This window comes from Sitophilus oryzae, unplaced genomic scaffold (genome assembly GCF_002938485.1).
Source record: "Sitophilus oryzae breed Bouriz unplaced genomic scaffold, Soryzae_2.0 scaffold_1499_pilon_pilon, whole genome shotgun sequence".
NCBI classification, from domain to species: Eukaryota; Metazoa; Arthropoda; class Insecta; order Coleoptera; family Curculionidae; genus Sitophilus; species Sitophilus oryzae.
The window spans coordinates 1,784,978-1,810,598 of record NW_022146168.1 but is presented as its reverse complement, the minus strand read 5'-3'; the positions used below and the strand labels follow the sequence as shown (position 1 = coordinate 1,810,598).

The 25,621-nt window shown below is 30.8% G+C and overlaps 1 protein-coding gene and 1 non-coding gene across 2 annotated transcripts in view; both read right to left on the bottom strand.

Annotated features, from left to right (window-relative positions):
* The window catches only part of LOC115877828, a 298,544-nt gene that overhangs the window by 91,858 nt on the left and 181,065 nt on the right, over positions 1 to 25,621 (bottom strand). The window contains exon 6 of the mRNA XM_030894155.1: positions 5,552 to 5,652. Coding sequence (XP_030750015.1) covers positions 5,552 to 5,652 — 101 coding nt within the window. The remainder of the gene's footprint in view (positions 1 to 5,551; positions 5,653 to 25,621) is intronic.
* On the bottom strand, positions 13,600 to 13,681 carry Trnas-aga. Its single transcript has one exon. It is a non-coding gene; the product is annotated as a tRNA-Ser (tRNA).

Here is a 25,621-nt window from a genome sequence, read left to right as displayed (position 1 = left end):
GCGTGCGGTAGATCTCGGCAAAAATTGAGTGAAATAATGGAACAACTTTTCGCTAGTAAGTGACTATATAATATACATAAGTGTAGTAAACCGATCATTTATGAAATTGACTTAAATTTACTAAATTATATATTTTTCTTGCATTTTAGCTTTTATTTATTACTTGTCAAAGATTAGATGTCCAAAGAATTTAGATACGTTAATTTGACTTACCTGCTTCAGTAGGATGTTTGTGTTAATAAATACTTATTATAACTTATCTATTTTTATTAGAATTATATATTTTTATAACAATTTTAATAACTACCAACATTTATTCACAACGTAAAATAAAACAACAAATTATTGAGTCTACCCCACGTCTACCCTACATTATAGTTTTACATTTTTTAAATAAAATTAGAACGACACTGATAAATCGGAATTTAAGTCGGCCATATTTAAGGCCCATCGCGGTGTACCTAAGATTTTTGATATGCTCTTTCCTTAGTCTTCTTATTCATAGAGTAACATTGACATTTTTCATTGTTTTATTCGCATTTGACTATTAGATACCTGCGAAATTGCGATACTGTCAATATGTGCTCAACGCTTATCCAGAAAACGATTCGCACGGCAACGAGAATACCAAAATCAACTGCTTTGCGTTCCGCTAATCGCATACTTTCGCTCACCGCTTTGAAAGCGTAACGTTTTTATGTCAAAGTTACAGAATTCGGGCCCTGGATGGGAATCATCTAACGGTCTAAGACACTCGAAAAATTTCTTCATAAGTCTTTTCTTGATTTAAGTAAAAACTTTGGATTGTCACGGGGTTTCTAACAAGACATTGTCTCCTCAACAAACAGCTCGGTAGATTGAAGCTGAGAAAAAACGGTGAATGCAGATTCTGTGGAGAAAACGGGGAAACACCAGAACATCTTATCACTGAGTGCACCGAGACGACAACCGTTCGTGTTATCCACTTTGGTATGGCTGATGTCGAAGATGGAGAGGTGGCCTCGGTGGAGCCGTCTCAGATACTGGCTTTTCTCAAAGCTTTGAAAGTGCATGATGAGTTATAACCGTTATAACTCAAGAAAGGGGAACACACAATAGATTTGTAAGGTGGCGGTGATTAACCTTCCTCCTAAACATTCTAGATTCTACGTTCTGAATGCTTACATTGAAATTAGAGAAACAAACTTCTACGCTAATTGAAACCACTAATTTATTATACTAATTTCGAGAGTGTGAATAAAGCTTTAGAGTGACAAGAAGACTTTATTTGGTATTTCGAAATATTTGATTTTTTTTACAGTTTTGTGGTAAAATTGTACTATTGTACTTGTACTATTTGCTCTTACGGTTGAGTAATTACCAATCTATTAATGGAATTTATTTTGATTTCAGAGCAATAGATTTGTATTTTTGAAGAATTATTAAAAAAAGGTTGCAAAATATATTTATTTCTCTGGAGTTATCAAAACAAACTTAACAAGAACCTAAGATTATGTAAAGTGATCAAAAAGGATGCTGTAAATGCAGCAATATACAGAGTGTTACATTTAAGAAAGTATATATCCCTTATTAACTTCAGACTTTTTTGAGACACCCCTTATAAGTATACAGAATGTTCCAAATTCGACCATCATTTTGATGAGATTTGAATAACTCTGTTAAAAAGAGACGCACAATTAATTATGATTAAAAATACGATTTGGGCATCTTTTAACCGGCCAGAACAAGACACAAAAAACATTAGACGATCAAATCTATTTTTCTAAGGCTCCTTGATTAAAAATCAATGTCAAAATTTGTCATATGATATGTCATTTTATTCAGAGTGTCATTTTCTATCGAATAAAGAAAAAAAATGCGAGGGTGCCATTAAAAAATCAAAAGTTGTAGTTATTTCCGGTGAAAAAGGAAGTCACCGAAAACAATTGAATACTTTAATCAGTGCTGATTTATGTCATATCCTAACGTACCAAATCTCGTTTATCTAACTGACTAAAAAATCAAAAAGTGATAGGGGTGAGCCACTTTTGAGAAACACCCGGTATAGTCTGTCCAGCGGCAGAATACATGAGAGTGAAAGTTGTCATTTTGATTGACAAGTAAATGGTATTCTCTGTCATTATTTGGACATTGTCTGTAGAAATCTTTCCTGACTTTACCTCTTAACAGAAAATTTTTCAAAGAAATGTTGCCTTTTTTAATAATGTTATTCTTTTACTTCTAAATGGTAATAAAAGGCAACGATATCAAACAACTTAGCATAAGTTTCACAATACATATATATCATTCCCGTGTTTTATTTTCAAAATGCTAAATATAGATGAAAATTGTTTTGGTGCAGTGCCAACCTATTTTAGAAATTAATAGGTGAAAAATGGTAGAAATATTTGATTTAATTCGACGATTGAGTCACTCTCGAATCTTATAAAAGTCAACAAATTACAGGATTGTATTTTTACACTCTAGCGGCCAGAAATAGATCGATTTTTTCGGGTTAAATTTAGTCGAGTTGGACATATTTTTACATAATTACGAAAATAAACGGTAGGTATCCTTCAACCTTCAATCCCACTTGCCAAATCTAAATAATGTTTATTATGTTAGTAGTAGATAAGTTTATTTTATTTACATTAAGTTTATTCAATAAATTGAAATAGATTATAGGTTTAATAAAGAACTACTACGGTAATTTAGAATCAAAATAAGTTAATTGAACACAATTTACCTCTACAGGGTGCTAGAAATTCGTACGATCTCGGAAACCATAATAGATAAGAAGATGGTTAAATTGGAGCAAAGTTGCTCGTTGGGATGTCCACCAAGATGCCATCAAAAACAAAAAAAAGTTTTAAAAACTTCAAGGATTGCTGAGTTTTTAAGTTAGAAATGAATACGGCTTCTTTAAATTTGCGCTTTTTCCAATGGGGTTCTTTGTGGACAATCCGGGCTTCCGACCATGTTGTTGACCATGTTGTTGACCACATGTTGTGGTGCTTGGACTAAAGATGATCTTGAATGCCAGACTTCCTTGTTTCACCTCTTTGCGTATGTTTTTTTTTATTTTCGTCAAGTCGTACATGTAGAGGACGTTTTGTCTCTCCAACATACGACTCACCGCACTCGCAAGATACCTGGTAGATGCACTCTTTCTCTTGGTTTAATGATTCAGGTTTTTTTTGTTAGGATACTTCTTAGGGTAGTCCCAGACTTAAATACAGTTTTAATTTTATATTGCTTAAAACTGTTTTTAAGTCTAGGACTGCTCTAAGAAGTATCCTAACAAAAACAATCACTTTTATTGAATCATTTTTATTAAAAACTGAATCATTTTTATTAAAAGACTTTACTTTTGCACTGCATCAGTGCAAAAGTAAAGTCTTTTGGTGTATTTTGGTGAATTAGGGCTTTTATTTTGCCAATATTAAAGTGCCAAAAATTCTGATATAAAGACATATTAAAATCGGAAAGTTGTAGAGGACTTAATTCTGTCATAATCACAGCTGTACCATAAGTTGTACAACAAAAATTGTGACATGTATTTGGCACACATAGGTACATATATGATTATATCTGAATTTTGTCAGAAAAAGTGTACCATGAAATGCACTTTTTAAAATTCTACTTTTCCTGTTTTTTTTTCTTTTATTTTTGTTTAAAATCACCCTACTCTGTTTCATCCTTTTAACTGAAATTTTACCGGAAGCTAATTCCAAGGTTTTATCTGGAACAACGACCCTCCGTTATCCAGACTGGAAACAACAGGCTATAACCTGCTCTTAACCCTTAAAACAGGAACAGGGAAACAGGAACAGGACAACTGGAAGAGGGTTTGTTTCGTTTATTTGAATTTTGGTCATTGGGGGAACTGGACGGATTAAATAGATAAATGTGTTAAAATATACTGGGCGATCGTTTGAAAAGTGGCTTACCCCTATAACTTTTTTATTTTTTAGATAGAAACAACAAAAATTTAGTATGTATGTATATGACATAAATTAGTATTGACGTATTATAGTATACTTGATATTTTCACTTAAAAATAGTATTTTAAATCTTAATCTAGAGCGCCATGGCTGTGTTAAAACCATTAATTTTTAATCAAGTAACCTTGGAAAAATATATTTGATAATCTAATGTTTATCGTGACGTTTCCTGGCCAGTTAAAAGATGTTTCAATAGTATATTTTTAATGGTATCTCAATTTTTTCAAAAAGAATTGCGAGAATTTTTCACCGAGAGTGGCTCATTAGCATACTTGGAAAAAGTTATTTTTTACGAATAATTTGGTACCACATATTTGGTATTTCGGGTCATATAGTCGTTATAAACAATGCCATTTCACTCATTAATGAAATTTAAATTTTATTTTTTAAGCGAGAAAAAGTTGACACGAGATATAATAGTCATTCTACTAAGAATGTCATTTTCTATCAAATAAAGTAAAAACTAGCGGATACCATTTAAAAATCAAAAGTTGTAGTCATTTCCGGTGAAACAGGAAGTTCCGAAAATAACTGAATACGTCAATCAATCCTGATTTATATCAAATACTAACACATCAAATCTCGTTTTTTTGCACGAAAAAATAAAAAAGTTATAGAGGTAAGCCATTTTTGAAAAAAAAACCGGAATAAAGATTGGCTATTGGCTAAAATATATGTGACCACACTGTACTAAAATATTAAATAAAATTAAAGCCTTTCTTAAATTCAAAAAATCAGAAAATACAATTCTGAATAAATTAAAAAACGAAATGAAATAATAATTCGTCGTCAAAGTAACCCCGTTAACAACAAAGTGCTCCTACTCTGGATGTCAGCCCACCAAGGGATAGGAGGTAATGAAAAAGCAAACGATCTAGCTAGAAAAGTAACGAACACTCCACTAACTTTACTTACTCGTTACCAACTCAGTATAAAATAAATCCAAGAAATACACAAAGTATAGAAATGTAAAATACAAACATAAAAGGGTACATGAGACATTTAAAAAAATAAATAAATATAAATAGAAACGAAACTTGTACAAAGGAACATTCATGCACGTAGCTATTATATGCAGGACATCCAATACTTGGCTCACTCCAGAGCGTTGCTATTTCCCCCCACTAACTGGACCAGAACCGTTCTGCGTTGACTCTGTGAAAACCCACTTAAAGTGGAACTGAAGAACCTGGAACACTGCATCCGTAACCTGGGATGGGAATCCTCCCTCGGTCTAAGACACTCAAAGAAATTTCTCAGAACTTAAGACCGAGAAGGTAAATGTAGGATACTGTAACTGTAGGAAAATGGAAAAACACCTGAACACCTAATTACCGAGTGCGCCGAAACAACAACCATTCGTGCCATAAACTTTGGTACGACTGATATCGAAGATTGAGAAGTTACCTCTGTAAAACCTCAGATACTGGCTTTTGTCAAATACCTGAGATGAGTATGATGAGTATTATGATACTCAAGAAAGGGAGACAAAATAGATCTATAAGGTCGCGGTGATTAACTTCCCCTCTCCCAAACAATCTACGATCTAATATCTAAAGTCAACTTACTTGTAAATGAAAATGGCAGTCCGTCCGACCACCGAAAATCCCCTTCGTGCGCTCCGTCCGTGGCCCCGATCCAGTAGGCGTTGTAATCTCGATAGCCGGGGCTGGAACAAAAGCAGATCGCAATTAACAGACGAAAACAAGACGAATATAAATGTATAAATGAATAAAACAAGAGAAAAAATGACAATTAGATTATGAATATAAAAATTGATGATTATTTTAGATAATTATCAATCAAATAATTCATATCTGCTTTAAAATTGAGGTTTATTTATTGATTCCTAGAATTTAGTAAATATCTAGAAATAAGACTTGTCAGTGGGATTACAATGACAATTTTTGACATACAATCATGATAATGGAGGTTTGACAATAGTATATTAAACAACGAGTTTCGAAAACGACGTTTTGCACACGAGTTCGATAGTTTGATCGAGCCGCAGGCAAGAGCCACAAGTCGAACAAGTGTACAAAGAAGTTTTCGAACGAGTTTTTTACGCTATTTTTTCTACGTCTACAAATTAGCAGCAGACTCACTCAGTTTTTGCCAGTTTTGTGAAATAATTTGCGATGTAATGATGACACTTTTCTGACGTCTGCGTTGCGTTTGGCGTTTCAGCTAAACATTGGAGGTTAAAAATGTTAAAATTGGTACATGTCGTGTGCAAAATGACACATGTCGTGCGCTAAATCCTTAGCACACAACAGTTTGCAAAACGCCAATTTCAGATCGAGTTTTCCGTGTCTCAAACTGCATTTTCTAGGCTAGTCGTAGAAAAAATATTTTTTTACTATTTTTTTAACAGAAATAAAAAAATATTCTAATTTTTTGTCAAGCCCATCCATGTCTGGAGAATTTCCTATACACCCATTCCCTATAAAACTCCTTATACAAAAAACAACGAAACTTTAGGAAGTTTGCCAGAATAAAACACTCCGTCAGATAAGCCGAAACCTGGATACAAAGGACGAGGATAAACCATATTCCAGAAGGATAAAAATAAAGAAAAAAACGCCAGATCCGATTTTCTTTTCAAAGTTTTTTTTGGAAGCTTTAAATTGTTGCTCGAAAATAAAGAGAGAGCAGTTCTTTGTCGATTAAAATGGATTGGCGTTATGGAAAATACGGGTTTATAATTTTTTGTATTTTTTTTCAGATCTTTTACAGTATCGATGCTAAAGAGAAGGAGATAGATTGAGTCTGGAAGTTTTGTTCGGTAAACAAAGAACAAACGAAAAACGATTTTGACGTTTTCTTTGATCTAGTTAATTGCAGAGAAAATTAAAATTTTCTTTAATGTTTTTTCTTAAGGCTCGTTTACATTTGTCACTTTTAATGATCATCTTGGAGGAATCATCTAACTCCAAAGTGATATAAGTGTGCAGATATCCTTTAGTTTTTCTGCGTCTGAAAAGTGGCTCACCCCTATAACTTTTTTATTTTTTTCAGATAAAAAAACGAGATTTGGTATGTTAGTATATGACATAAATTAGGATTGATTAACAGATTCAATTGTTTTCAATCACTTCCTGTTTCACCGGAAATGGCTACAATTTTGGATTTTTCGATGACACACTTGGTATACCTATTTCTACATTATTTGATAGAAAATGCCACTCTGAATAGTATGACATATAATATGTCAACTTTTGACATTTCCGCTTATGGTTTATTTGAAATTGTAACATGCGGTTCATAACTAATGAGCCACCCTTGTTCCATTTGAAAAAATTGAGATTTGATTAAAAATACTATTTGGGCATATTTTAACCGGCTAGGACAAGATACGAAAAACATTAGACGATCAAAACTATTTTTCCAAGGCTCCTTGATTAAAAATTAGTGTTTCTAACACAGCCATAGTACCCCAGATTGATATTTAAAATAAGATTTCTTTTTAAGCGATAATGTCAAAAGTTCAGATATATCATTCTATTCAGAGTGTCATTTTCTATCGAATAAAGTAGAAATATATCGAGGGTACCATTCAAAAATCAAAAGTTGTAGTAATTTCCGGTGAAACAGAAAGGGACCAAAAACAATTGAATACATCAATCATCAATCAATCCTAATTTATATCATATACTAACATACCAAATCTCATTTTTTTATCTGAAAAAATAAAAAAGTTATAGGGTTGATAAATTTTTTATAAAAATTTGGATTTTTACATAAAGGCACCTGCTCCATCTATCTAAAATATTTTCAGCGTTACAATGTTGCCACATCATTTGAAAAAAGTGGTAGCATCTTTCTTGTTTTAAATGGATATCACCAGGTATATTATTACATTTTTGGAAACTACTTTCATATCTCATATCAATTCAATATTTCATATCTCTCTGAAATTTGATTTATAGGAGATATTTATAAAAGATGAGTAAAATTGACCAAATCCTTGTACAATCATTAATTGAACATTTTAAAAAGTGAAATTTTGGTTCTAAGTCAACGAAAGTTCATATATCCGATTTGTCTGAATCAACTCACTGGATATTACATAGAGAGAGCCAAAATCATTTTTATTGTCGTTTGTAGTAAAATTGCTTTAAAAACTTTGTTATTTTAAATTCAACCCTATGTATATTATTTAAAAAATCAAAAGTAATAAAATAGATTTTCAATGATATACCAGGTTCCTATACCTAAACCTTCCGGGTTTTTTTTAAGTAGAGCTATTTAAAAATTAATAATTTTATTATTATTATAGTCTCATTTCAAAAATTTAGTTGCCATGACAATGTCTATTGTCAAATTGTATACCATACAACTACTACAATAATAAAATTCAGAAACTTCTCGTCGACATCTAGAGTGACTAAAAACTAAAAACTACAGCATTTCATTGCGATCTCAACGCTTCCAACAACTCCAACAACGGCATATTCACCTCTAACCTTAATCTATTTTTAATTTCGAAGACTCGCGATCTGACAGATGTTGACAAACTATTTCTGGCGCTCGACCTAGGTCTCCGCCCTAAATGACTTGAGAATATCTCGCATTGTAAACCAGATATTGCTTTTTAGTGCCTCCGAAGTAGAGTTTTACTCTTTATTCGACTATAAAAAAATATTGGAGAAATAAAAAGAAAAATGAGCATAACGTCATTAGGGGGCATCCATTAATTGTAGAGAGATGTTTTTGTTGATATTTTGACAAGTTCCCCCTCTGTAACGTCAATATTTGGATGAAAATGGCTGTCTATGAGTTTTTTGACATGAGAAATTTGTCAAAAAATGTCAATATGACTCTTATTTGTAGAAGGCGCCACGTACATATTATATGCATACATATTATGTTTTAACTGATTTGAAGACTAATACCTTTTCGTTAGTACCTGTATAAAACTAATTAGTAAAAAAATATACATTTACGACGTTTTTTCTGTAAAAAAGATCTCTTAGTAAAAATTGCTACCAGTAATAAAAATAAATCGAGATATTTGGAATCTAAATTATCAATACCTGACATCACTGACATAAATTAAACATGTTGACTAAATATTTATTAAACTGAAATCATCAGTTTGAAATGTTTTTGTACCAGAAGTTCACCAGAAACTATTTTATCATAATTTTTTCGAAAAAAAAATTATGATTAATTTAAAAAAATAAAAAGTTCCCAAATTTTTCATTTCAGTTAAATAACTATCTACACAAGATGTTTATTTTTTGTCAATAATGACATGTATTGACTATTTTCATTCTAAATATCTCGAGAACGGTTGCTCGTCGCGATTTTTACCAAGAAATCCTTTCTACGTAAAAAACGTCGTAAATGTATACTTTTTCAACCAGTGGTTTTATACAGGTGCGGACGAAAAGTTATTACTCTTCAAACCAGTTAAAATATATGTAGGTGGCGCCCTCTAGAAGTAGGAATCATATTGACATCAAAATCGAATTTCTCATGTCAAAAAACTCCTAGACACCCATTTTCATCCAAATATTGACCCTACTGAAGAAATTATTTATAAAAAATCGAAATAAAAATGAAACTTCTACACCCTGTATCTCCGAAACTAAGCATTTTAGAACATACATTTATATGAACTTTTTTACTTATTTTTATTTGCATAATATGCTGCCGAAGTTTCCGGAAAACAATTTGGACCACCTTGTATAAAAAAAATTGACAGTGCTGATATGGTTGGGACTTTGTTCTTGATTTTAACATTAAGCTTTTTGTTTGTTGCCACCACTTTGTGAAAATGAGCAAACTTTATAACTCAAAAAAGTTATAGGGTTGAGCCACTTTTGAGACGCACCCGGTATATGCAAAGTATAATTTTCAACCCTCGTAAATAAACCAAATTTTAATAGAAACGTAAATATAGAAATATACATAAAAAGTAATTTTAATTTTCACATAATATTCATTTTCTCTCAGGCGTACCTGCACGTTTTCTTACTAAAGAAAACTTAAGAAACACGTTTTAAAATAAAAATTCTCCATTTTAAATCTCGTTATACATAAAACTAACCTTTACTTTACGTTTTTAATTTAAAAAAGATTACTTGTAGAATATATTTGACTACGAAAACTAGCAGGAAGAAAATTTCTGTAATTTTTTGCTTCTCTCATTTTGAGTGGTCTCTCTTAAACCAGCTACACACTTGCGTTGGTGGAGCAATTCACTTAACCCCTTCGTTAAATATTCATGGCTACTTAAACTTCAGAATGTAAGTATCTAGTTAGTTTCCAGAGATTTTGAAGGCTTTTTGAAAAATGTCGCACTAGTTATAAAATCGTCTGCTTTAAATAATTTGAAAAATGCTTTATAAAGTATGATGAACATACAGGGCGGCGCCTCTCATACGACGCGGAGGCTCCAAGGAGAACGAGAGTTTGTATTGAAGTGAAATTTTGTGAGCATATGTAGGTTAATATAGAGCACTTTTTAAAATATAGAGGAGTTCTACAGGGTGTCCCCCAAAAAAGTTGCACATTAAAGTTATGTTTTTTGTAATGGAGCACTCTATATATTAATTGATTTTCGGATTCTGGGAGAAAAATAAAGGTTAGTTTTATTAGAGAAGTATATAACTAAAATGTAAGGTTTTTGAGTTATTTAACATTTTCTAAAAATGAAGCACAATTTTTAAATTTCAATAAAAGCTATTTAAATTGCAATTTACACGGTATATCCCAATATGTAGTTCAAATAACTATTGTACTTTAAATCAAATTAAAACTTGACCCAAAAAGTTATACAGGGTGAGACAAAATTAATATTGAACATTGGTCACCTCTAAAAGCAAGTTACACTTTTATTTTAAATGGAACACCCAGTATATTAATCCGATATTCAAGGGAGAATTCATGTCTTTTCAAAATACTATTAGGGTTGCCTACCTCTAAAACAAAGATTTTCCTAGATATTTTCATTTTTATGATTTAGTATCAGTAGATCTTAATTATTTGATAAAATCTAGGTGGCTGTGGAATTTGTGGCTGTGGTATGTCTGAGGTTACTTCAACATATCTGTCTAATTAGATCAACTTTAACAACTAGTTATATAATTTTGTGTTGGTTAAAAAAACAAAAAATATTCTCAGAAACTTACCGAAACTGGAAATTTTTCCTACATCAGAGTGAATTGATATGATTCTATTAGTTGGTGAATGTAGTGTGAATTAACCAATTCATAGAATACTTAAATGCTTCTAATTTTATCTAGTATGGTTTTTTTTATGCGGATATGTTAAAAAGGGTGTTTACAAAACTCGACCAACTATTCTCAACAACATGAGAGAAATAAGTAAGTGTAGCTGTTTTTCGAAGTAGAATTCCACATATATGCCTTTTAACATGAAAATATCTTTTGAGAAGAGAATAATTTTATACAGTGAACAGGAAATGAAGCAATTTGAGCGTTTGATTTCATCTAGCTAATTGTTGTTACTATACGTTTATATCTATATAGTTTTAATTCTGTAATAATGAAAATATCTTAAACGTGTACTTTTTATCACCGTTCAGTATTTTACTCTACATCATACAATTTTTGTTAAATTAACAAAAAGCTATATTACAGCCCACCTAGACTTTTTCAAATAATAAATCTATTGTCGCAAAATCATAAAAATGATAATATCTAGCAAAATTTTTGTCTGAGGGATAGGCAACCTTAATAACATTTTGAAATACGTGAATTCTCCATTGAACACACGAATAACATACTGGGTGTTCTATTTAAAATAAAGGTGTAACTTGATTTTAAATGTAACCAAAATGTTCAATATTAATTTTGTCTCACCCGGTATAACTTTTCGGGTCAAATTTTAATTTGAATTAACATACAATGGTTACTGTAATTAAATATCAGGCTATATAAGGTCAACTAAAATTTAGATAGATGTTATCGAAATTTAAAATTAACTCTTCATTTTCACAAAATGTGAAATACATATGTCAGAATCTTTACGTATCACTCTGTATGAGGTAGTATTATTTTTATTATTGCAACACAATAACTGATCAATTAAATAAACTTCAGTAAATATTTAGTATTAAAAATTTTGAGACCCTTGGAGAAATGAAGCATTAAAATTTTTACTGCAATTTCACAAAATTGAAAATATTTCAAAAATGGTAAGGTTTAAATGTGATAAACCTTAATCAAGTTTACCTACCTTTATTTTAATCGTAGAAACTAAAAATGTAATAATATATAGGGTGTTCCATTACAAAAAACATAACTTTGATGCGTAACTTTTTTTGGGGACACCCTGTAGAACTTTATATATTTTTATAAAACGCTTTCAATTAACCTACATATCCAGATACGATGAACTATCCATTCAACATGTATAATTTCTGTCAATTTATCTTGAGAATCACTACTCGTAGTGATTTTTGCCAAGAGACAATTCATCAATTGCCAAGAGACATTACAACCTAACCAAACCACCCTGTATCAACCAATATTGTGAATTTCAGAACGGGGTATTTTGAAGAAGAAAGTAGAATATAAAATGTAAACTTTTGAAGCATGATAAATAAAATGTATAAATAAATACCTTGTATTAAGTATAAAATAAAATTAAAACATCACTTTGAGTGCTCATTTCTGCAATTTTTTAATCAAAGTCACTAAAAATCCCTTATTATTCCAATGACTAAAGAATATAAGGACATGTAACGCCCATATACGGGCTGCAGCAGAATTTATGACCTTAGAGGCCATTCTTTTGATGGCAAACAATGAGTCATCATTTGGTCACCAGCGACAATTTTAGCGATTTTTAATAGTTTGTGTGTAGTAAACTTTGTATAAACTTTATTACAGTGGTGATTAGTTGTTCAGCTTTCAAGTGTAAAAGCAGCAGCGCTAAGAAAGAGCCAGGAGTTACGTTTCATAGGTAAATAAACAGTCCACACCAACTTTTAAGCGTTTTCTTATTGAATTCCGATAATTATTCCTCAATTTCAATTAACATCTATATGTACTTGATGTGTGCTATACGTCGATACTAGTTTTGTACCTTTTGTTAACATTTTAATACGTTTTTTTCGTAATTAATTAGTATGATACACCATAGGCGTAGTTAACACAATTATCAAAAAATATAAATATTGCTTCAAACAGCTAGGTCAAGAAAAATAGGTGCCACGGCACTGTTTGGTGACATCGGCACAATTTGCTCTCGGGTGTTATTTGTCCTTGGATTCTTTAGTCATTGTATTATTCACACTCAGGTTTTTTTTTAAATAATTTAATTACCATCACATATGATTGTTAACAATTTTATTAGACATGTGACAGTCATGGCTAGTTGTGATCAGTAAATTACTGATACATCTTCTGTCTAAATAAATAGTGGCATTAACATCTAAATACCCATTTCAAAAATTACAGTATTTATAGAGAGATTTATTATTATCAACAGTTATTTTTATTTTTGACGGGTAATAGAAAAATAAACAAATATTGTAACAAATTGAAAAAAAATATTTAAAAATGTTTTAAAAATAAATATGAAGAACTAATTAAAATACACTAATTAAATAAAAAGTTAAAAAAATAGAAAAAAGTATTTTCGCAGTCGGTAGGATTCGAACCTACGCTCCCAGAGGGAATCTGATTTCTAGTCAGACGCCTTAACCGCTCGGCCACGACTGCTCATACTAGCAAGTTTCTATAACTCATTGATACGGTACCGCTGACTCGAAAGTATCAAAGAAAATGATAGAAGAGAAAGTAAAAAATCAGGACACCCCGAAAAAGTTCGATAAAGTTTTAACGGTTCCAAATTTACTTGGCAAACTTAGGCAATAGCAGTCCAAAAAGCAATTTTGCATAAACGTGAGTTGAGGAGAAATAAAAGGAGTTTTTTTTGGCTCAGAGCGATATATATATATATATATATTATGAGAATCTTTTTTAAAAGATATTCCTTTACATCACAGAAGTGATGCCTTGATTTTTTATGGTATTAAATATAACTAATTTTATTAAATTAATAGTATGTAGTAATAATTGTCTAGCCTAGCTGTCTTGACAAAATGGTGAATAAAGTAAAATGATTTACAGGAGAAATAATATTTCTTAATAAAAATACCTAAATGTATTGATTTAATTCCTGTATTTATATTTTTTATATTTTTAATTTTATGAAATTGAAAAATTATGATGATTTACTTATACAGTATGTCCCCGGATTGTCTTTACAAGAGGAAAAACTTTTTTTATTATTGATATTTTGAGAAAAGCGCATTCTTCATAAAAAAATTTTGCTTCTTCTAAAATGGTTAATCCTGTTTATATATTTCCAAATTTCCATACCGTTTTGGAGAAAATTAAATACCTAAAACATGAAAATATACTTTTTTTATTTTTACTCCTAAAAATCAAAACGCGTTTCTATGGTAATATAATTTCGTTTTCATTCTTTTATAGATTGTTGTTGATAGAATTTTAATTAAAGTCGTATTTTTTGCTGTTTTAAATTTTTAAAGAAGCATACAATTTATTTATTTCAATGCTACGCAAAGGGTGATAGTAATTATCGAAAAATGTAACAGCAAAAAATATGACGTTAATCAAAATTAATAATATAACCAAAAATATAACCATCTATCAGGCCCATAGACTTAAAATAAAATATAGACTGAGCATCTCATTCATTAATAGCTGGAACATGCGGTCAGACAATGTCTTGTTATTGTTGTGATGTTGTTGTGTTATTGTTTTAGGTTATAACGAGTGCGACACGAGCGATAGATAGGTTGTCTCTGTCGTAACGGTCGTTCCCTGACGACTCTGCCGAGAAACACAACACTGTCTATCGTTTCTCAAGTACACCTGAACTCTCCGTATCATAGCCGGGTAAATTTTTTATTTTAATGAAGCTATAATTAAATTAAAAATATATCGTATTTAAACTTTTTTATATTTTATTAAGATTTAGTACCAGGTTTTTTAAATAAAAGTTTAGAAAAAAACGTCTTAGGGCCCTTAGAAAAGGATAAAAATAATAAAATACACGTTATAGAAGAAATTTTATAATCGAAATTAGGTAATTTTTGAAATTAATAATAAATTATTAATTTTAGTCAAACATTTACAACCCCTAATATTAATCAAAACAGGATCTATTCCACAGATATAATAGAATCGGCGACAGCGAGAGAAAAAAAAATATGATTGTTGTAGTTTTTTTTCTGGTTAAGTGATGTCTTATTATGTAAATTAGAGATAACATAAATTTGTTCCATTAAAGCAAGGAAGGTGATAGGAAGTGGATAAAATGAAAACTACATTTATTTAACTCGGTACTGTCTTTATTATACCGGGTGTGTCCCAAAAGTGGCTCATCCCCATAATTTTTTTATATTTTCAAAAAAAAACAAGATTTAGTATGTTAGTATATGACATAAATTAGGATTGATTGACGCATTCAATTGTTTTTGATCACTTCCTGTTTCACCGGAAATAACTATAACTTTTAATTTTTAAACGGCACCCTCGGTATATTTCTACTTTATTCGATAGAAAATGACACTCTGAATAGAATGACATATCATATGTCAACTTTTGACATTTTCGCATATGGTTTAATTGTAATTGGAACACGCGGTTCATAATCACAATTTGACTCGAAATACCAAGTATGTGGTATCAATATATTCATAAAAAAATGCTTTTTCCAAATATGGGTGAACAAGGGTGACTCATTAGTCACCCTTGTTCCCTTTGAAAAAATTGACGTATGTATGATTAAAAATACGATTTGTACATCTTTTAACCGGCCTAGACAAGACACGAAACCCATTAGACGATCAAAACTATTTTTCCAAGGCTCCTTGATTAAAACTTAGTGGATTGAAAAAAACTGGATTGAAATTTAAAATAGGATATGTTTTTAAGCGACAATGTCAAAAGTTGACATATGATATGTCATTCTATTCAGAGAGTCATTTTTTATCAAATAAAGTAGCAATATACCGAGGGTGCCTTTAAAAATCAAAAGATGTAATCATTTCGGTGAAACAGGAAGAGACCAAAAACAATTGAATACGTCCAATAAATTCTAATTTATGTCATATACCTAATAACATACAAATCTGTTTTTTTATCTGAAAAAATAAAAAAATTATAGGGGGTGAGCCACTTTTGAGACGACCCGGTATATTAAAAAATATTGTTTCATAATGTAATATCATTTTAAAATTCTTGTATGTTATTTTAGATTCTGAAGATAATTTTAGAATAAACCGGAATATATTTTTAATAAAAACATTATTAATTATTAACAGGGTTATAATTATGATTTTGTTACAATGTAAGTAAGTAAATAATGTAAGAGAAAAAATTCAGATTTTACATTTTTCTAAAATATTATCTAAATAATCGCCTTTCTACAATAACGCCACTGACTCCTAATGGGTAAATTGAGAGTTGCCTACCGGTCGAAAGTCGTTTCAAGACTTAAATGGATTATTTAAGTCAAATTTCTTGTAAATTTGGCACTGGCGAACCATATTTTATAGTTTTTGAACAGAAAAAGTCAATAAAATAAACACTTAAGGACTAAAAGCTAAGAAAATGCGTTAATACAGCCGGGGAGATAGCGGCAACAAAGCTTTACCGCACACGTGCGACACGTACTACAAGGTAATAAATGAATGAATAGGCTCCCTCGCCTCTAATCGGTGTTGTCATATTGTAAATAACTTATCCTTTTTAAACAGTATCCGACTTATAATTTAGTAGTATAAGGACTATTTAATACATCTATGGAATATTAAAACCTACTTTATTAAACTGTAGTATTAATATCTCAATATATGTGTATAACAAGAAAAAAAATATTGATAATATTAAAGACGTGACAACATAGGCTGGATGAGGAAGGCTCGGTCGACTGTACCCAGAAGTAAACATGTGTACAAAAAAGCTTCTTTGACCGCGTTGAGATGTAAATAGTGTAATCTATATTTTATTTTAAGTCTATGATCAGGCCCTAGACATAGGCCCTCAATGTTAATTTTATGGAACTACAAATTTATATAGTTTCTTTCGCATCACCAGGCGGCACAAAAGACATTAAAGTACAGGTTTCTAATTTATATATGAAGATGACATGACAGCCTCTATATTTACTACCATCTGTGGTCTAGTTTTGGTCTAGTTGTCAAAGTGTTGGTGATCCGTCAAGTTATTTTTAAATCATTCATTTTATTAATTCAGATATTCCTGATTTGCCGGAAAGTTCGGTGATTTGTGTTTATAGCTTGTGTTTTTGTTAGTTTGCGTATTTTTATATTTACAGTCGATTATCATTTTCCTGTGAGATACTAAACTTTTTTTAGTAAATACATTTTAGACATCTTAGATTAATAACGAATAAAAAAGAAATAAAAAAATTGTTTAATTATAAATAAGTAAGTACCTACATAGTTGGTAATATAGTGTTTTTAGTAACAGCTAATAAGTAGTCTATAATATTTTTACTATATTATAATGTATTTGTTAAATCAAAAAATAGGCGCTATGTGCTCTATTGTTGGTGTTTAAAATGTATACACATATATATGTACAGGGTGGACCATTTTGGTTGTTTCTATGGGGTATCTAGGAACCCGTGAGAAATATTCAAATTTTGATACTGCAGCCTCGGGTTCTTGTTTTGAAAAAATTACAATGGCGCAAACGGATCGTGGCTATCTTGATTAGTTTCGAAGCTACAGGGAGATTCTCAAATTTTGTACTTTTTGAAGATGTTCGATAGTTTGTTTATTTCAACAACCACTGAAAAATAAATTATACATTCTAAAGGCACTTTTCTGTGTAGAATGCAGTGGCGTAGTCAGACATTTTTCAAAAAAAAATATTTTTTGAGATATTAACTATACTTATGTTTTTTTAAATAGAACCTTCTGTATATTTTTAAATTTTCTTATTCAGCTTGGCATGGGCTTTTCGAAAATATATAACACTCTATATTTATTTTCACTATTAACCTCAACATTTCAAATTTTCCTTAAAATATCCACTTGTAGATAGTAGGCCGCGCCGAGTAACAAAGTAAACGGTTGTCATGGTTATCAGAACATACCTTTGATGGATGCGGGACATTTCATTTCAACAGATTTGTGTGTATTTTAAATAATAAAAAAAATGAGTAAATTTGAAAATTTTGAGAAATATAACATGTTAGAATGTTATATTGAGTCTAACAAACGTAAGCAAATGGCAGCTGATTTATATTTTGAGCGGTATCCAGAGTGCGAGCAACCAAACCCAGCCATTTTTAAAAGGTTAGAAGATAGTTTAATCAATTTTGGATCTTTTCAAAAACCGCGTCTGAAAAATTATCGGAAAGAAGATGAATAAAATCAATATATTAATGTCCTCGGAGCCATAACACTAGGTCCAACAACGTCAATTTTTTTTATTGAAATGCTGTTAGCGGCGGCATGCGGGGACGGTACCAACTCTGTCTAGATAATAATATGCAGCAGTCTAAACATTTAATGTAATCTTCGTGTTTTTATTTTTCTTATATTAACTGAGAAGCCCGATTGAAGTAACCTTTTGAGTTTATATTAAAATATGTTCTGTTGTTTCTGTCACACTTATTTTTTATTTGCTTCCTATTGTTCGATTTTATTTAATTGCTAATTCATGTATTCGGCTCCGAGGACATTAATATAATATTGATTTTCTTCATCCTCTTCAAAATTGATTAAACTATCTTCTAACCTTTTAAAAACGGCTGGGTTTGGTTGCTCGCGCTCTGGATACCGCTCAAAATATAAATCAGCTGCCATTTGCTTATGTTTGTTAGACTCAATATAACATTCTAACATATGTTAGAAGTATGTAATTTTTTATTATTTAAAATACACACACTTCAATCTGTTTAAATGAAATGTCCCGCATCCATCAAAGGTATGTTCTGATCACCATGACAACCGTTTACTTTGTTACTCGGCGCGGCCTACTATCTACTAAGTGGATATTTTAAGAAAAAATTGAAATGTTGAGGTTAATAATGAAAATAAATATAGAGTGTTATATATTTTCAAGAAGCACATGCCAAGCTGAATAAGAAAATTTAAAAATATACAGGGGGTTCTATTTAAAAAAACATAAGTATAGTTAATATCTCAAAAAATATTTTTTTTGAAAAAACTCTGACTACGCCACTGCATTCTACACAGAAAAGTGCCTTTAGAATGTATAATTTATTTTTCCGTGGTTGCTGAAATAAACAAACTATCGAACATCTTCAAAAAGTACAAAATTTGAGAATCCCCCTGTAGCTTCGAAACCGATCAAGATAGCCACGATCCATTTGCGCCATTGTAATTTTTTCAAAAAAAGAACCCGAGACTGCAGTATCAAAATTTGAATATTTCTCACGGTTTCCTAGATATCCTATAGAAACAACCAAAATGGTCCACCCTGTACATATGTATTCATAATTTTATTTTTAGTTTTGAATATGTCACACTTTTAATGGTCTAATAAAACATAAAATATAGTAAACAAGTCTATATTTATTATATTATATTTTACAAGGAATAATTTTGCGCTTGAATAACGTTACCGTGTTAGTTAGCGTTAATAAATAACGCAACGCTAAAATTATGTTATTCGAAAACTCTCCATTAGTTTCTTCCAGATCACCAGGTGGCTCTAAATGATGGACTTATTTGTTTTATATCAGTGTCCAATCTATCTCTAGTACGTGACATTAGTCTATACCATCTATCAAAGAATGAAATCGAAATTATATTACCATTGAAACGCTTTTTTATTTTTAAGAAAAATTCAACCACATTCACGTGTTTTTTTTTAATTTTCTCTAAAACGGTATTGGAATTTGGGAAAGTATAAACGCGATTAAACATTTTAGAACAAGCAAAAAATATTTTATGAAGAATGCATCAAACGTCAATAATAAAAAAGTTTTCCCCGTGAAAAGACAATCCGGAGACACGGCACATAAAACAATCGGCACGCCAACTCTACTCAGATTCCAGTGTTTAAAATTTCTATAAAATTTGACCTTGTCGGCGCCATTATGGTTTCCTAGTCAGGACCGGATTAAAACGTATTAAAAAATTTCTCAGAAAATACGACAGGGTCGTATTAAAAAAATACTGTAATTGACTGAAACTGAATTTTATTTACAATACTTTTGTCCAAACAAATGAATCGTTAACCGCGCATACTTCTCGAAAAGTAAAAATGAAAAAATCAATTAAATATTTCACTGTAAAGAATAGACAATTAAAATTAAAAAACATGCAACTAACAAAAACATGCCAGGAGTTACAAACAAGAATTTAAAAAATACCAATAAAATATTTATTGAACAATATAAAGAGGCTACGTACAAATTATGCCCATCAATGGGCGTAGCAAATTTTATTAATATTCAAATTTCACAAATTAATAAATCCACAATTTTTTTTGAGAAACTTCTATTTTTTTCATGGCAGGAAACAAAGTAGGTACCGCATTGTATTTTATACGGTTACAAAGTGAATTGGTAAACATTTTAAATTCAAAGTGAACAGAACACAACCTGTACCTATGGGCCTTATTTATATCTTCAATCAAGTCTTCTCCGTTAGCTGCAATTGCCAATGTTCTTGTCCTAAAAATGTATTGTTAACTTATTTTCGATATACTCATTTTATTTACTTTTATAATTATATTTAAATGAATAATATAATGATTTTTAAATTTAATTTTTAATGTCTAGATTCTAGATACAACATTAAATTTTATTTTACTAAATATTTAACATTAAATCTTACTAATATTAAAGTTTGTTAAGATTTTTAATTAGATCTTCTTATTTAGCTGAATGTCCTAATATGTATACTACTGTTTTTTAACTAAAATATGTTAAAATAATCAATCACATATGTATATACATACCTAATCGGATCTCTAGGAAACAGAAAGAAACTTTTATTGCAGTTTAGTCCTCTACTCGGGCAGTTTTTTGCTACACAACTTCGCCCAGGCATTTTAAAAACACGTAAAAATTAACGATTTAAAAATGTTCAGAAAAACAAAAATAAATTATATAACACAAGAAACGAAAATAAACTAGAAAAACCAAATATATAACACAATAAACAAAAATAAAACAACAACTATAAAATATAACTCAAGAAATAAACAAAATAAATTAATCCGTACGCTACTGACTCGAATCAGCCGAAAGTGTGCGCAGTCGATGAAAGAAACTACGACACTGGTTACTTTCTGTTGATGGAAACCCTAATGGCGGCATGCGCGACGGTATGCGCGTAGCGTTCCCGCCAAAGAGAGTTAGCCTGCCGTGTGATTTATATGCCGTGCCGGAGACATACTGAATAGAGGATGTTTCAAAAAACATGTGCCATCTCTCGTGAAGAGATGCCTCACGTAAAAATAAGATTCACTCCCCACGAGAGATGACACATGATTCTTGAAACACCCTGTACACTATTTTTTAAGTATAGTACCATAGTAGAAGGAAAAGAGTAGTTGCACATGAGTTGCACTGTCCCAAATATTTTCTGCCAGTTTTTACAATCTGTCGAATATCGGCAGATTGCAGAGCGTTTCAGTTGAGTTCCGTCCGTCGATCTGCGAGGTTCGAGCGTTGCGTCCCAGCACAGAGACGGATTGATAAAAAATGAGTGCCTTATTATGTGCTGCTATTGGTTGTAATAATAATTCAAAATATTGTGATTTGAGTTTTTTTGAGAGTCATTTGTGATCATGTTTTTGTTCAGGTTAATATTCTCATGACTGATTACTATTTAATAATTTGATATTATTTTCATTTAAACCTCAATTTTTTATCGATTTTACGTTTGACAACCATCCCTTGCTTGCTGTTTAACGAACTGTACCATCATTGAACAAAAATTTGCTAGTACCGAAAGTACAGGTTCCATGTATTAACGTACCATAACCGTGAATCGCCCTATACAGGGTGAGTTTTAAATAAGTGCAAATATTTTTAGGGTTAGTATATTTTGACCCCACAAATATGAGGATTTCTCTGCGCATTTTTTTTAAGCCTGGATTTTTTTTTAGTTTTTAGTTAAAAAACATAATTTATTGATAATATGGTAACTAGGGTTCAGAACCGGAAATTCCCTGTTCTTTCGGTACAATAACAAAAAAATGAATCTTTTATTACGTGAGAAAGTAGTGATGCCATTTCTCATTGTTCTTCCTTCTTTTCTCTTTTGAAATTTCTCTAATGTTTATTAGCAATTATTGAAGTTTAAATATGTTATTTTATTATTAGTACAATGTGTTGTTCAATGTATTAGTTATCCAATGAAAATCACCTAACCAATATATTACTACAAAACAAACACATTAATGTTAAATTTCAACTTGTTAAAAAAAGTTGTAGAAAATCTTTGAAATAGATAATCAAATAAAAATATGTCATTACATATTTTTTCCGCATTTCTTCCCATCAGAAAATTTTCAGATACAGAAGAATTGTTACTTACACGAAATGTGAAAATATTCTGTTTTCAAGCAAATTTTTACTCGATGATCAATTTTTTTTATTTCATTTTATTGTGAACTCATATTTTCCTAAATATATCTCTGTGAAACTATGGCGAATGCAACGACTATACTTTGCCTAGTTATAGACCACGACTATACAGCTACGTCAGTGGCCACGGGACGCGAGAACAAGGTCATATAAAGTGGCAGAAAAAGAACAAAGGATTTGACAAGGAGTAAAGCTACTAGTTTCCTTATACTATGATAGTACTGAACATTAATTTTATAAATTGCAATATGTCATTAATTTTAATGCTTTACTCTAGTTGAAATTTAATTTAATTAAGTTTTTTAATGGGGTTAACCAGACCTACAATAAATTGATGGTTTTATTTTTTTTCTCGGCTACAGGGTATTTAAGATAATTACAAAAAAACATTTTTTTTTAAAGTTGAACATTCTGTATCGTTAAAACATAGGCTTACATCTCTGAAGAAAACTTAATTAAATCAGGTTGGCTCCAAACTATTGTTTTTATCAATCTGAGCCTGAAGTCATTTAATCACTTTGGTAGACATTTTTTTTCGATTCAATCTGAAAAAGAAACGGTGGAAAAATGCAAACGCGACTGGTGGAAATTCGAGATGAAAATGGCGTTTTGTTTAGGGAAGAAGAATGATCGAGATCCAAGAGAGACACCGTCTATCTCAAGCAGGCTTTCAGTGCTGAGTGCTGAGTGCTCTTTTGAAGAGCAATCGATTTTCAAGAGCTCCCAACTCTTTTAATTTATTAGAATTAAAAAAAGGGTGGTAACTAATAGGAAACGCTATCAAACTAAAATGTTTTTTACTGGAAATGCTGCAAAAAATCTTTTTGTAATTATGTTTTGAATCCACGGACTCGGTTCTTAGCCTTATCATAACATTTTAATATTGTTTCATTATCTTAAAATTTGCTTGGTCCTTCATTACAATTTTTCCAAAAAAATTTGGAAATTTGATTTTGTTTATTTTATAATATGATGTAGTTCTGAATGTGTACTTTACAAAACTGTTCCGTTTTTAGGATTAAAGGTTGATTCTCACTATAACTTCCATATCAGCTCCCTTCCGTTTACATTAAATATTATATCATGTAAAAAAATAGGACAATGCACACTATCCGTCCCGTTTCATATATCCTGTCCATACAGTTTTTTGGTGGACGGACTGAAGTGTATCGGAAACAGCGTTGTCAAGTTCTTATATTTGTATCAGCTCTGTTAACATTTTGCTGCTATTTACTTCTCCTTTCACCTCTTAATTAAATCTATTACAAATTGTTATTAGATAACATTTTGATAGTCTTAGCAGCGTTTTTTATCTTTTGATTGCTTTTTCAAAATGCCAACAACTTCAACTACTTCAAACAATAAAGGCATTTTGAAAAAGCAATTAAAAGATAAAAAACGCTGCTAAGACTATCAAAATGTTGATCTAATAACAATTTGACGTTTATACTATTATGTCAAAAGCAACTCTTTTCGAAAGCCTACCATGACTTCACTGAGGCATTGTTTCTTGTTCACTCTTATTAATATCTTAATTATTAGATATTAATGCATCTGGTATTAATGTATCCTGGTATATTGTCAATTTTAAAATAAACTAACTGTTTCTATCTTATTTTTTGGTATTTACCTATTATAATTTTGCTAAAATCTTCGGTTTGAAAGAAGATACCAAGATTCGGCTTTCGCTGACTTTTTAAGCTTTTACGACTCTTTACTATCAGCTAAAATTACATATACTATCGTATTTAATTTTTTTGAAAAAACGCGCTTTGTTTCTTAAATTGTAAGAAAGCGCCCCCTAGCGTCTACGTTCAAAATCTTATTATTATTATTTCTATGGTATTATTTCTATGGAGCCCTCGTTTGTTGGATTCTGATCATCCAGTCCGAAGTTATTAACATTTAAATAAAGATAGATCTAACCTTCCCCCACCACTTTATTTTAGCAGATAGGGGAAAATGGTTCTAACAAAAAAAAATCCAAAATTTACTGAAGCTTATGAAGCTATCATTTATAGTACCCATCATCTAGGGAAAATTCTGTAAAAAAATTATTTTCTTATTTTCCACAGCAGTTGCGTCCTCTAGTGGCCAGTTTACAAACTTGAAAATAATTTCCAGCAATTTCTCATGGCCTATTTAGTTTCCGCAGGCTCTACGGCTAATAGCTTCCGAGATACAGCCGAGAGTTATTCTTAGTGGGACATCCTGTAGAATAAAAAGTATGGCACTGATACGGAACGGATACTTACGTATAGCGTCAATACAATAAAAAATACGGAATGGATATGGAATGGAAACGGAAGGTATAGTGAGAGTCAACCTTTAACACTTTTTGTTTCAGAAATATTTGTCGTGAAAACTTGCGAAAAACAGAAAAGAAAAAAATAATTCTTTTGTAGATTTTCCCAAATTAGTTAAGATTGTTTATTAACATTTCACTTTGACAAAAGTCAAGGAAAAGTACGGGAAGGGTAAAAACTACCCCCACCGATTTGTTTTTGTAAAATGTTTTTTTTTGTATTTATTTTTGTGTATTATATCGTAACCATCCTCTTCAGTCCTTTTATTCAATATTTTCTACGAAAAATAGTCGATTAAGACAACCATAGCTACTTTAACCCACCTCTAAAATCCACTAATAGTTATTTTTTACAAGACGATAAAATGGTATTTTATCGTCGACCGAAAAGATAAATTCACGAGCGATGAAATCGCGAGTGAATTAATTTCGGAAGACGATAATGCAATTTTATCGTCGTGTGTAAAACAATGTTTTTTTCCATAGCGAGTTACGTTTTAAAAAATATTCAGAAATTATTATTTCAAGGAATTTATTACGAGTAGAAAAAATATTGTGCTGGGTTGGCGTTGGTTTCTATGTAATTTGACAAATAAATAAAGCTGTCTCTTTAGTTGTCAGTTTTGAGTCAACATTTTTTAATTCTCTTTCGTTCCGATTGCTGATTGAATTGGAGCCAGAAATGGCTCAAAACGAAATAAGTAAATTACCAACAGATATT